At 65.9% G+C, this 11,995-nt stretch overlaps 4 protein-coding genes across 4 annotated transcripts; 2 read left to right on the top strand and 2 right to left on the bottom strand.

The window, feature by feature from the left end:
* Positions 1-298: 298 nt before the first annotated feature.
* CHLNCDRAFT_133425 (hypothetical protein) lies at positions 299-910 on the top strand (the record flags this gene model as incomplete). Its single annotated transcript, XM_005852139.1, has 2 exons — positions 299-381; positions 604-910. 2 exons carry the CDS (start codon positions 299-301, stop codon positions 908-910), a joined length of 390 nt encoding a protein of 129 aa, XP_005852201.1.
* Positions 911-2,801: 1,891 nt separating this feature from the next.
* On the bottom strand, positions 2,802-5,261 carry CHLNCDRAFT_133423 (hypothetical protein; the record flags this gene model as incomplete). Its single annotated transcript, XM_005851806.1, has 9 exons — positions 2,802-2,813; positions 2,999-3,148; positions 3,264-3,448; positions 3,579-3,984; positions 4,142-4,252; positions 4,394-4,603; positions 4,708-4,778; positions 4,884-4,992; positions 5,112-5,261. The coding sequence occupies 9 exons, from the start codon at positions 5,259-5,261 to the stop codon at positions 2,802-2,804; spliced, it is 1,404 nt and encodes a 467-aa protein (XP_005851868.1).
* A 355-nt stretch (positions 5,262-5,616) lies between these two features.
* Positions 5,617-7,507, top strand: CHLNCDRAFT_133422 (hypothetical protein; the record flags this gene model as incomplete). Its single annotated transcript, XM_005852138.1, has 8 exons — positions 5,617-5,631; positions 5,949-6,001; positions 6,151-6,308; positions 6,429-6,556; positions 6,761-6,886; positions 7,074-7,113; positions 7,225-7,296; positions 7,419-7,507. 8 exons carry the CDS (start codon positions 5,617-5,619, stop codon positions 7,505-7,507), a joined length of 681 nt encoding a protein of 226 aa, XP_005852200.1.
* A 78-nt stretch (positions 7,508-7,585) lies between these two features.
* CHLNCDRAFT_59540 (hypothetical protein) lies at positions 7,586-11,312 on the bottom strand. Its single transcript, XM_005851805.1, has 10 exons — positions 11,036-11,312; positions 10,802-10,885; positions 10,521-10,611; positions 10,271-10,355; positions 9,970-10,044; positions 9,583-9,736; positions 9,282-9,352; positions 8,827-8,983; positions 8,328-8,591; positions 7,586-8,117 (listed from the first exon to the last, which is right to left on the bottom strand). The coding sequence occupies exons 1-10, from the start codon at positions 11,293-11,295 to the stop codon at positions 7,952-7,954; spliced, it is 1,407 nt and encodes a 468-aa protein (XP_005851867.1). The 5' UTR covers positions 11,296-11,312; the 3' UTR covers positions 7,586-7,951.
* Positions 11,313-11,995: the final 683 nt, after the last annotated feature.

Here is an 11,995-nt window from a genome sequence, read left to right as displayed (position 1 = left end):
GTTGGTGCGCGCATCGATCCCGCATATTGCAAAAGGATTAACAACAGCTGACACTGCCTTTGAGAGAAGCTCAAAGAGGTCCTCTACGAGGCTGGCATCACCTGCAGAAAGCAACCCCCGCCTCCCGCTGCGCCTGCTCAGGCGGCCGCCCTGCATGGGGGCGCTGGCACCGTGACCGGACCCGAATTGTCTGCATACTTGTCGAATCTCCATCTCTACTCGCCTTCTGCAACTTTCTGGCCTGTCCCCTTCTTCGCCGGGCCGCCGATTGTGCAGCGTCTCTGGTGTGCCGCGCCCCATGAGGCACTTGGAAGCGGCGCTGGCCCTGCTGCTTTTCCTGGTTGCGGCCGAGGCCGCGACGCAAGGGGCTTGCCCCACGAGGTGAGCGCCGCCCGGACTGAGCATGTTTCGCGGGAGATCCCGTCGCCCAGGCGCGGAGGGCTTTCGGTTGAAGGGACGTGATCACGGAACAATTCAGGGTGCAGCGGGGGGCGCCGCCTTTGAGATAGCGGGCACCAGGCAGCGGGCGCCCCAGGCGGGCGCGCCACCGCTGAGGCGGGCTGTAGCTGAAATTGCCTCTTCGACCAATTGCTGTTGCTGCAGGTGTCAGGAGGAATGCGCAAAAATGTGCGCCGACCCGTTTGACTACAAGTGTGCTGCCGAGCCGTGGCGGCACATGCGGGTGTGCGGCTGGGACGGCCAGCTGTACAGAAACGAGTGCTGCGCTCGCTGCGCCGGCACCTACACCCGCGCCTTCTGCTCCGTGCCGCTGGCCAAGGCCACCTTCCCCAACAGCAACCCCAAGCTGTGCACGTTGTACTGCGGCGCGGAGACGGACGTCATCAGCCTGACGGCGGTTGGGGAGCAGCCCGCGGTCGTCGCGGCGGCGATGCAAGAGGCGCAAGCGTGACGTTAACCGGCGCCCTATTGGATTTTTGTGACATCAACATGCACTGATTTTTCATTTCAATACATTTCAAACAAGCTCGCTTGTGTACATCCCATCCATTTATTCCTTTGCTATCGCTCTTCACCGCCTGACGTGTCCCCGATGCACTCACAGATTTTTAAAGCATGAGCTTGTTTTCGGGGTCTCTGCTGAGAAGGCAGGCAGCCTAGCGCCGCACATATGTGGGGAGGTTGTCCACGGCGGCACTGCATGTTGGCCAGGTCGGGAGGGAAAGAGAGAAGGGAGGATGCAACCCCAAGATGTGTAGCCGGGCCAGTGCGCCGGTGTCCAGTGTGCCTGCCGCCTGCTACCTGTGCCCGCAGCATGTGTGTGTGTGTGTGTGTGTGTGCGCGCGCTACAGGGGATGTGGCATTCACGGGCTTGGGCCAACCAACCCTGCCGCCCGCGCAAGACGAGGAGGATCTGTCCGCCGACGGCATCCCGGGGAGGCCCCCGTCTTGCGAGCGCCATGCCGGGCTGCCGTGCCGCCGTCCGCCGCCCAGATGCCGCCACGAAAGTGCCATTCTCCCAAAAATCGGCGCGGCCAACGACGAATGAATATTTTTGCCGGATCCTAAGGGGCCAGAAACTTCGGCAAGCCAACGTGCACGCTGGGTTAGCTCAGTCGGTAGAGCGCAAGGCTCTTAACCTTGTGGTCGTGGGTTCGAGCCCCACATTGGGCACGAAGATTTTGCCCCCAAGCCTGCATTTTGCCCAGAACCCTCCCAGTGCCTCTTACACCCCCATGTTACACACACCCAACCCCAACCAGGCTGAGCTGTGATCATGGTGAAACTGAGCTGTGATCAAGACGGTGTTGTGCTACGCGTGTGTAGTACTGCGTGTGTAGCTGGACTGCCGATTCGTGCCGCTCACTGCCCGCCCGCCGCCAGCTCCTCCCCCGCCACCGCCAGCGCCTCCCCCGCCGCCGCCATCCCCAGCTCCAGCCAGGCCTGCTGAGGGTCCGCCGCCAGCGCCGGGCCCGGCCGTGCTGCGCTGCCCGCAGACGGCGGCAGCCCCAGCCGCGCCCGGCGCAGCGTGCGCTGCGAGCCGCCCGTCTCCCCCACCCGTGCCTGCGACACCAGCAGCTCCGCGGCGGCAGGTCCTGCTGCGGCGGCGCCTGCTCTTGGATATCTCCGCTGGGCCGGCTTGGCGGCGGCGACACTGGCATGCATGCCCTCCGCATGGCGCACCGAGGCGCTGGAAGAGCTGGCTGCCCCTCTAAAGCCACCAGCAAACATACCGAGCTGCTGCAACCCTTCGCTGCCGTCGACCCTCCTGTCAAGTTGGTCAAGAGTTAAACATGTGGAAGGGCTCTCAGCATGCAATCTCAAGCTGAATCAATGGGAGAAGCACCTGCGCCCCGATGCAGATGCAGGAAAGTGGCGCTCAACCAAGCATGGCCCTCCAAACCAGCGGGTCTCAAGCTGAATCAATGGGAGTGGCACCTGCGCCTCGATGCAGATGCAGCAAAGTGGCGCTCAACCAAGCATGGCCCTCCAAACCAGCGGGTTCCAAAACTCATCCGAGTCTGCACCTGCAGCTCCGGGCTGCACCTGGCTGCTCTGTTGCGTGCCGAGACGAGGCGTCGGCGGAGATGCACTGGCCGACGGCGGGGCCGTGCCATTGCTGCAGTCCGGTGGTGCGGGAGCTTGCAACCAAGCCAGCACCTGATCCCAGACCTCCTGTGGAAAGAAGGGCAAGGCAAGGCATTAATTGGAAGAGGTAACAGCACTGTCACCTCTTCCAATCTGCATGCAAGACTCTAGCTGCGTTGTAGCAGGACTAGCCTCCGCTATCCCGCTGATCGCTCTATCTGACTATGGCTCTCTCTGCTAAGGTATAAGCGTGCTTACAACGGCGCCTGCACCCCAGCAGAAAGGCCCAGGGGCAGGCGGAAACACCAGCAAAAGGGGCTAAACAGCATAGCATGCACGCCGCGCCGTCGGCGCCGTCGCCGGCGCCGGCGCTGCAGCGCTGCTCCTACTACATGCGTGCGGCACCCATCAGCCCCAGCTCCCTTAGATGCCCTCCCCACCTCCCACTCACCTGCATGTTGACGAGGTCTCGATGCGCCCCCTTCACCGCAGCGGTGGCGGTCTCCTGCAGCCCATGTGCCGTGGCCGACTCTGCAGGCACAGTGCCATCGCCATCCACAGACGTGAATGTGGCGCTGGCATGGGGCACCGCGTCCAGGTCCTGCACCCAACAGCCAGGCATAAGGAAGCACCGTGACGCCAGCAGCTTGAAGCTTTTCGAGCGCTGCACTGTGCATGCACTGCCCTTTGCCGACCACGCACCACCTCTTCCTCACCTGCAGTGCATACCACCATGCCCCATACTGCACATCGTAAGGGGTGCTGAGGCCGGTACCAATTATGTTGAAGAAGGTGCAGGAGGGCGGCAGGCGCGCCTCCTTCCACGAATCGTGGGTTGCCTGGCCCAGGGCCCAGAGCTGTGGATCAAAGGGCAGCGGGATGCTGGCGCCATCCACGCTCACTGGCCATAGGGGGACAGTCGAGCAGGGGAATGTGGTGGCTGTCAGAACGGCGCAGGGCATCAAGGAATCCCGTTCCCGGTTCATGACAGCAACAAAACGGCAGCAGCATGCCATCGGTTTGTCCCCCACCTGTGTTGTCCTTCAGCAGCCGAGCCAGCAGGCCAGGCAGGGCATCGTGCTTGAAGACGTACTGGTGGGCCTGAAAGATGCTGTCGGTGGAGGGTCCAATGGTGCCGCCATCCTCTGCGCCGCTGCCAGTCAACTGACTAACTGCCAGGCTGATGCGGGGCAGCTGGGGAGCAGCTGGATGGGTGCCGGCACTGGTTGAGGGTGCGCCCGATGCTGCCCCAACTGCTGGGCTGTGCATGGTGTAGGTGGTGTGCGAGGCGCACAACACGGGTGGCTGGCCCTCTCCTGCCGGCAGCTGCTCCGGAATGGGCGTCTTCAACCACAGGGTCAGCTGGGGCGGGGGCTGAGAAAAGGGGAAGTCCAGCGGCGGCAGCAGCTCGTACACGGCTGGCGACTGGCAGGCGGCCTGCAATGATGGAGAACAGCAAAGTGCCGAGAAGGTTACCACTCCCTTTTTTTTAACCATGACAGGCCGTCACTAAGTTCAGGCAGCCGGCGGGGATATGGGAAGCCGACAGGCACGGGGCACGGCCACTCGCCTGGCGGAAGGTGCCTTGCTGCACGAAGAAGAAATCGCCCAGCGATCCCCCAAACTGGACCCCCGTGATGAGGCCATCCACGGCATAGCCGGGTGCGCCACCGAACGGGCAGCCGATGGCCACCCACCTGCCAACCTGCAGCAGCGACAACACCACTTTGCACTTCATTGATGCTGCAAGTAAGCTGCTGGGGGCATCGGTGTGCCACTGGCGGGCTTCAGCCATGTAGACTCCTCACCCGCTTCCTCCGCCTTTCCATTTGCAGCCGCCACTCACCAGCGCCTCAAACTCTGCTGGGAAGTCGACCAATAGGGAGCGCACCACCAGGCCGCCCATGCTGTGTGTCACCAGGTCTACCCGCCGCCCCCCACATCGCCGCGACACCTCCTGCAGCCTACCCAGCAGGGTGTGGGCGCTGGTGCGGCACGACTGCCGATAGTCGTAGCCAGCGCCAAACAGGTCGATGCCCGGGCTGTAACCCTGGGCCTGCATAGTGCAGGTGCGGGGTGGGGCAGGAGCAATGTTGATGCATGTTTGGGCTCGGCTGCTGTCACCAGGAGCAGGTTGTGCAAGACAGACATTTCACCCACCTGGAGGAAGTTGATCAGTGGCAGAAAGTAGTTGACGGCTTTTGTGACCAAGCCGACATCCGGGTCCAGCACTGCGAGCAAAACTAGGCAAGTCACTCGCTACTGAATTTGGCAAGTCGCTGGGCCAGCACAGGCAGGCAACACATCAGCACAACGGGCTGGGCGCACCCACCAACCTGAGATGGCGAAGAGGCCACTACTGTCGGTGCCACGCGGGACGCAGACCTCGAAGCCTGGCGTCAGCAGCTCCACCAGGCCGCTGTCCTTGCTGTACTTGCCCCACAGCTGAGGGTAGCAGGGGGACGGGGGGCACTCACGCCTTTGTCAAAAGACCTGCAGATATCGCCATGGCTGTGCCCCCAGCCCCCAGATCAAGCTGGCAGCCAGTGGAGGCCTCATCCCACCTTTTGGTAGGCAGCGTCTGCTCCTCCACGAAGCGACACCCAGCACCGCACGCCATCGCCGGCCTCGCCCTCGGGCCGCACCGCCAGCTGTGTGCCGCAGACGCCCGGCACCAGGAGCAGCGGGGCGCGGCGATCTCCTGCAGATTCCATTAGCCACAGAGGCTGCACCTGTGCAAGAGCAGAGGAGAGGGAGAGCTGGAGAGGTGCCCGCTGGTGTGCAGGGCTCCGACAGGCCCTCTCGCTCGTCAATAGCCGCTGACAGCAGCAGGCAGGGGAGGGATGAGGCCCTCGGGCTCCATAGGGGTTCTAAATAGAATCTAGACTCGGGGTGGCTGAGTTGGCAGTCGAGATGAAACACAAAGGTCTCGCCGAGGAGGCCAATCACAACCTTTATAATCAGCCCAATCATAGCAGCGAGCCGGCTGCCTGCCTGGTGGAGCTTGCGCCCAACATTCGAACCCTGTGCTTGCTGGCCGACGGTCTGTGAGCCTTTCCGTGGTGCACGATGGTGGGCAACACTGTGTCTCCGCGGGGCTCTGGCGGTATGCTACAGGACGCTGAAATTGGGGCAGCAGGGGACGACGATGCCCTGCTCTCCCCAAACTCACAACAGCTCACCCCACGCACAAGAGCGATAGTTGCCATGAGGAGGTCCAACTCCACGCATGAGGTTGGGCGCTGCGCCCTGCCGCCGCCGCCGCCCGCCTGAGCTGCCGCCTGCTGCCCGCCACACGCCGTGGTGGTGTTATTCCCTGAGCTCGCAAGTGCAGCAGCTCACTTAGCAGGGCTGCATTGCGCTGCTGCACGATTCCTGAGCGGCATCCTGCCCCTGTGCAGGCGGCGCAATCCATCTTTGGCAGCTACGTCTCCCGACGCTTCATGAGCGGCTGGTGAGCGGGGCCGGCCTCGGCCTGCTGGCTTTGTCGCAGATGGCACTTGTTCCGGGGCAGGCGGTGCTGCTGTCGATTGCCAGCAGGTGACAAAGAGCAAGCCGCTGCCACGTGCGCTGCGTCCCCCACCCCCACCCCCCACCCCGCAGCGCGGTGCTGCTGCCCATCGTGCTGACAGTGTACGTGATGTGGTGGTTCCTCGAATTCTTTGACGGCTTCTTCTCCCCGCTCTACGACGCCCTGTTTGGCTTCCACGTCTTTGGGCTGGGCTTCCTCACAACCATGATCTTTGTGTTTGGCGTGGGAGGTGAGAGGGCGTCGGCTGCCGGCCGCGCCGTGCTTGCATGCACGTTTGGCACGTGCCAGTACAGGTTTGCTTTCGCTGCCCGAGACCATGCCGCTGCCTCCCCCCCGGCCGCCGCCGCAGTCTTCACGTCCACCTGGGTGGGCAGCGTGACGATGGGGATGGGAGAGTACATCATCAAGCGCGTGCCGCTGGTCAAGCACATCTACTCAGCGGCCAAGCAGGCGCGGTGGGGGCTGGCTGGCTGGCTGGTTGGCTGACTGGCTGGCTTGCGCGTCGGCGGCTGGGGCTGCGCAGCTCGGCTGCCACACCGTGCTGGGCTTCCCGCGCCCCCTGGCTGCATCGGAGAGCCTCAAGCACAACGGCTTGTCCGGAGCAGCAGGAGTGCAGCCCCACCATGTTTACCTGCGGCGCCATACCTGCCCGCCCCATGCCCCCCTGTGTGTGCGCTGCAGGTCAGCGCGGCGGTGTCCCCCGACAACGAGCAGGCCAACAGCTTCCGGGAGTGCGTCATCATCCGGCACCCGCGCCGGGACGGCGAGTTTGCCTTTGCCTTCATCACGGGGCAGACGCTGCTGCAGGTGATGCGCTTATCTGGGGGTTGCTTGTTGCATGCGGGGCGGCCTGTCTTTGAACAGGCAGGGGAAGCGGTTGAGGGAGGGGCCGTAGTGTTGCGTTGCTACAAAGAGTGGCGGGGGGGTGCGCATTGCGTGCGTGCTGCTTCGTGCGCCTGCGCTGATGTGCCGCCGCGTGCCGACCGTGCCGCAGACGCTGGAGGGGGAGGAGGTGCTGTACTGCTGCTACGTTCGTGAGTTGGGGACGCTGGCCTGCTGGGCGTGGTGCATGCCTTGGCTCTGTCTTCAAGAGCAGCTGGCCATAGCCTGCACATCTTCCTGCCTCCTTCCTGCCTTGCGTGCAGCCACCAACCACGTGTATGTGGGCGACATCTTCCTGCTGTCAGACAAAGACATCATACGCAACACCCTGTCGGGTGGGTGGGACCAGGGCAGCCAGCGGGGGCTTGGGGGACTCTTGGGAGACCAGGAAGGTGGGTGCGCAGTGTCTGGCGCCTGCTCACGTGCTCGCCTGCGTGCCCCCTTGCTGCCTGCCCAGTGCGAGAAGGGCTGGAGATAGTGGTCAGCGTGGGCATGGCAGTGCCCAACAAAATCATCGCGATGCCGCCCTCGCTGGCCAAGAGATGACGGCGGGACCGTCGGCGGGGCGGCATGATGGCCCAGCAGCAGCATCCCCCGTGAATGGCACCCTTTTGCTCCATCACAATTGTGGGCCCTGGTGGGCTTGTTGCAACACCAGTGCATGGGTAGAGCATCCACACCCAAGAAGCAGCAGACAAAATCAATCAAATCAAGCAAAACCAGGAGGAGGAGCAATACGAAAGCAAAAAACGTAGACATGCCTTAATGATTTGATAAATGCAGGGAAACGAAGAAAGGGATCATGCATACAATAACAAAGGAGAAGCTGCCGTCCAGAGGGCTGCCGCACGCCGAGCTCTGCGCCCGGCTGCATGCAACTATCGGCCAGCACTCCTGGGCCCTGCCACCTGCCGGGCAGCCAGCGGCTCTGGACTGAGGCGCCGCGCCAGCAGCCGGCCGCCAGCCTGCCGTCGCCAGCCCCGCCCGAGCTCAACTCAGGTCAAAGTCCAGGTCCACCTGCCTCAGGTTGATGCGGCGGTCGTCAAACACGCGCAGCTGGGGCGCCAGGATGCGGTTGTAGCGGTCAAAGTACAGCAGCTGCTTGATGAGCAGCGCAAACTCGCGGGGGAAGCGGATGCCGTTGCTCTCGCCCACCCTGCGCGGCAGGTGGAGGGCGGGGCGGTGGTTGTGGCGCTGGTGGTTGTGGCGCGTTTCACATGCATGGGAGGCGCGGTGCGTGCTGCACCACCATGCTGCCAGCAAAGCCTGGGTGCAGCTGCCGCGGCGGCAGCTGCGAGGCAGCGGCTCGACAGCCAACCGCAACCGTGTTTGGTGGGCGGCACCGCCTGCCGCCGCGCCGCCGCACCTGACCAGGTCGAGCAGGAAGCGGTTGACGGCCGCGTCGTCTGCGGCCACCGAGGCAGACACGCCGCCGCTGCCGGCCTGCACGATCAGCTCGGTGTCGATCTCCTGCAGGCTGGCAAACAGCTTCTCCAGGTCTGCAGCAAAGGCGGGGATGTCGACCTCCCCCGACGTCGCGCCGATGGTCACCAGAGCCCTCGCCATGGTGTCGTAGTCGCCGCTGCCGGTGGCCAGCAGCAGCGCCTCAATGGCACGCCACGTCACCGGGCTGCGGCGGGGGAGGGAGGGGAGAGGGTGTGGGTGTGGGTGGAAAGAGGTGTGGGTTGGGTGGGCAGGGTGCGCAGTCGGTGCTGGTGGCCCGCCGGCGGCGGACGGCTCTGTGCCCCCCTGCCTGCCAACCCCCGCCGCAGCCTGCTCATGCACCGCCGGCGGCTGTCAGCGCGGACCCCCGCCCCGCGCTGCGCGCTGGCTGCGCTGCTGCCGCTTGGGCGCACGCTGCGTGCCTGATGCGCCCCACGATGCCAAAGTCGATGAAGGCCACCCGCCCATCGGGCAGCACCAGCAGGTTGCCGGCGTGCACGTCGGCGTGGAAGGTCTCGCAGCCCACCACAGACCCAAACCAGGTGTTGAGGCCGTTGATGAGCACCAGCTCCGGCTCCACTGCAGGCAGGAAGCGGAAAAATCCATCGGAGCACACCGGGGTGGCTTGGGGGAGGGGCGCTGACACGCAGGCGGCGCACCGCGGGCGCAGCAGGCGGGGGCAGGGGTGGTGGCAGGCGTGGCGCGTGCCTGCCGCCGAAATGCGTGCCGAGTGGGCGGCTCGGGGCCAGGTGCGGCATGCACCAGCCCCGGCTGCCCACCCAGCGCCACCCGGCCCAGTGAAGCTCCAGTGCGGTGCACAGCTGCGCTGCAGGGCAACCCCCAGCCCCCAGCCCCGGCCCCAGCCCCAGCCCCGCACCTGATGTGATGCTGCGCACGGCGTCGAGGTCGGTGAGCGGCACGCCGCGCAGGCGGTCCATCACCATCACCCTGCAGGCAGGGAGGGGTGTGGTAGTGGCAGGGTGAGGGCCGGGTGCGCTGCAGGCGCTGCTTGCGTTTGCCACGGGAATGGGCACCGCCGAGGCGTGAGCGGCATGCCCACGTGCCATCCAGTCCCGCTCCCCCCGCCACAGCACCACCCGACACCTCTTGCGGCACATGCCGCGAGCCCCTCCCCCGCCGGCCCCACCGCCGCCAGCCCTGCGGCCGCCGGCCCTCACCGCTGGCTGGAGAACTGGCGGTAGACGCCGGGGCAGGTGGCCACGCCGCGCAGGCCAGCCCTGTCCAGGTAGCCGTCAAACTGCGCCAGGTGGGCCGCCTCCTTCCTGAAGTCCACCTCCTCCAGCATGCTGGCGCGGATGTCGCCCACCACGGCTGCAGATGGCGGCGGCAGGATGGGGCACAGGCCGCGGCAGCGGGGGGCTGGGCGGGGCAGGCGCAGCAAGCCCGCACGCACGGTGGCAGGCGCAGCGCCACCCACTCTGCAACCCTCTGTGCCTCGGGACAGCAGGCAGGAGGGGCCTCGGGCGCCCGTCGTCGCCCCCGGCCCCGCACGCCCCGTGCCCGTGCCTTGGCCCCGCCCGCCCACCCATCCCCCGGCTCCTCACCCGACAGCGAGGTGCGAGCCAGGTCTGGACTGATGAACTCCAGCAGCCTGGAGGAGAGGTAGAGGAAGTTGAGGTCTGCAGGGGGGCGGCAAGGTGGGGCGGGTGGAGGTGGGGCGTATGGTGGCCGCGTGTATGGCGGTGGCGGCAACTGTGATGCTCCGGCCCGGCTGAGCCCGCACGGCACCAGGCAGGGCGCTGGCGCTCCACCTGCGGTCGGCACCACCGCATCAAATCAGCACCACAGCATCAACTCAACACCAGCAGCAACCCCAACCCCAACCACAGCAGCGCCAGCAGCCACCTGTGGTCAGCACATCCTCCACCCCTGGCTTCAGCACCTTGATCACAACCTCCTTGTTGCTCCCCCGCAGCACCGCGGCGTGCACCTGCCAGGCAGCAGGCAGCAGGCACACGGGCGCTCGGTGCGGAGGGCTGGGCGGCGGCGGCGTGCCGGAAGCTGAGGAGGCACGCCCGCGCGGCCCGCACCCGCCTTCCCGGCCCCAACCTGCCACGCGCACAGCAGGCAGAACAAACCGCGGGCTGGGCGCTACCTGGGCAATGGAGGCGGTGGCCAGAGGTTGCAGGTCCACGCTCACAAACACATCCTCCAGGCTCAGCCGCAGCTCAGACTCGACCGTGCGCCTGCGCCCAGCGGCGGCGGCAGCGGCGAGGCTTGGCATCGATGAGCTGGGGAGGCGGCAGCGAGCGTGCATGGGGAGCGCCGGTGCAACGCGCCGGCAGCAGCAGGGATCGCGGTGCCGTGGGGCAGATGGTTTGCGGGGAAATGGAATGGCGCGCTGCCGGCCGTCTCGTGCCGCCCCCGGCTCCCCACCTGATGACCTCAAAGGGCACGGGCTCGGTGCTGTCCAGGCACTTTTGGAACTCCAGCACATACTCCTCAGGGAACAGGGTGGGGCTGCAGCAGGGGTGGCACACGACGGGCAAGGCTGGGGTGCAGCAGGCACGGTTGGTTGGGCAGCGGTTGGGCAGGCCCCGACCCAGGCAGCCTGCGGCATCCCGCAACGCGCGCCCCCTGCCCGCCTCCCAAGGCCCAGGCTCGCTGCACCTGCTGGCGATGAACTGGCCCAGCTTGATGTAGGTGGCGCCCAGCCGCTCAAACAGCTTGCGCAGCACGATGGCGGGGCCCTCCGGAGGCTGCCCCGCCTGCAGCAGCACCGCCTGCTCCCGCGCCACCGACAGCAGCGCAGAGGCGGCCTGCGCGCTGCGCGTGATGCTGCGCGGCCCCGTGGCGATGGCGATCTGGGCGGCCTCGCGCAGCAGCTCCTGCAGCTCCTGCAGCCGCTTGCTGAGCGCGGCGGCGTCCATCGGCGGCGGCGAGGTGGCGGCGCCAAAGCCGCCGCCGTTCCCGCCGCGCGTGCTGCTGCTGCTGCCGCTCCCTGGAGTGAACGGCGGCGCCGACCCTGCCGCACGTGCAGTCACTCTGAGTGGTTGCCGGCGGCTGCTGCTGGAGCGTGCAGCAATCGTGGCGCTGTGCCGTGCGAGTGTCCGCCCAGTCACGGCGGCGGCGGCCTGCATGGCGGCCATTGATCCTTCCCAACAAGCTTGCGATCGCTGCAGGTGCGGCAGCGACGTCTGAGGGAGCTGGGCGATGCTACACGCGCAAAGAACCAGTCTTTGACCGGCGGGCTGGTGTTAGTATATGTTGGTCGATTGGGGCACTCAGATCAGAAGAGCAAAGGGTGTTCATATGACGTTGGGGAGGCCTGCTGACATGCGCCACGTCACCGACCCAGCGCCTGAGCCCAGCCTTGGACTGCCTCCTCACCCACTTCCAGCCCTTGTCAGATCCACATGGAGCCTAGGCAGAGTGAGGGCGCCAGAATGGGCTCCCGCCAGAGCCCTGACAGCAGCAGTGAGACAGAACCGCAGGCCACAGCCCCCACCCCCGACATTTTCGAGACGGACGAGGAGCTGCGCGACACTGTGGCCTCGTACGACCCCATGCACCACACCGACGACCTGCCGGGATCCTTTGCAGCCAAGGCGGCGGTGGGTGGCGAGGAGG

Source organism: Chlorella variabilis (assembly GCF_000147415.1).
Source record: "Chlorella variabilis unplaced genomic scaffold CHLNCscaffold_1, whole genome shotgun sequence".
Lineage (NCBI taxonomy): Eukaryota > Viridiplantae > Chlorophyta > Trebouxiophyceae > Chlorellales > Chlorellaceae > Chlorella > Chlorella variabilis.
Note: the sequence above shows the minus strand (reverse complement) of the source record. Positions and strands in the feature narration are given on the sequence as shown.

Excerpts from the sequence above, each read along its gene's own strand:
- CHLNCDRAFT_59540 (XM_005851805.1), bottom strand. The coding sequence starts at position 11,295 with ATGGACGCCGCCGCGCTCAGCAAGCGGCTGCAGGAGCTGCAGGAGCTG. Across the intron at positions 9,737-9,969 it reads GGCTCGCACCTCGCTGTCGG|CCGTGGTGGGCGACATCCGC; the intron begins GTGAGGAGCCGG and ends CGCCATCTGCAG. Across the intron at positions 8,592-8,826 it reads GGCATCGTGGGGCGCATCAG|CCCGGTGACGTGGCGTGCCA; the intron begins GCACGCAGCGTG and ends CCCCCGCCGCAG.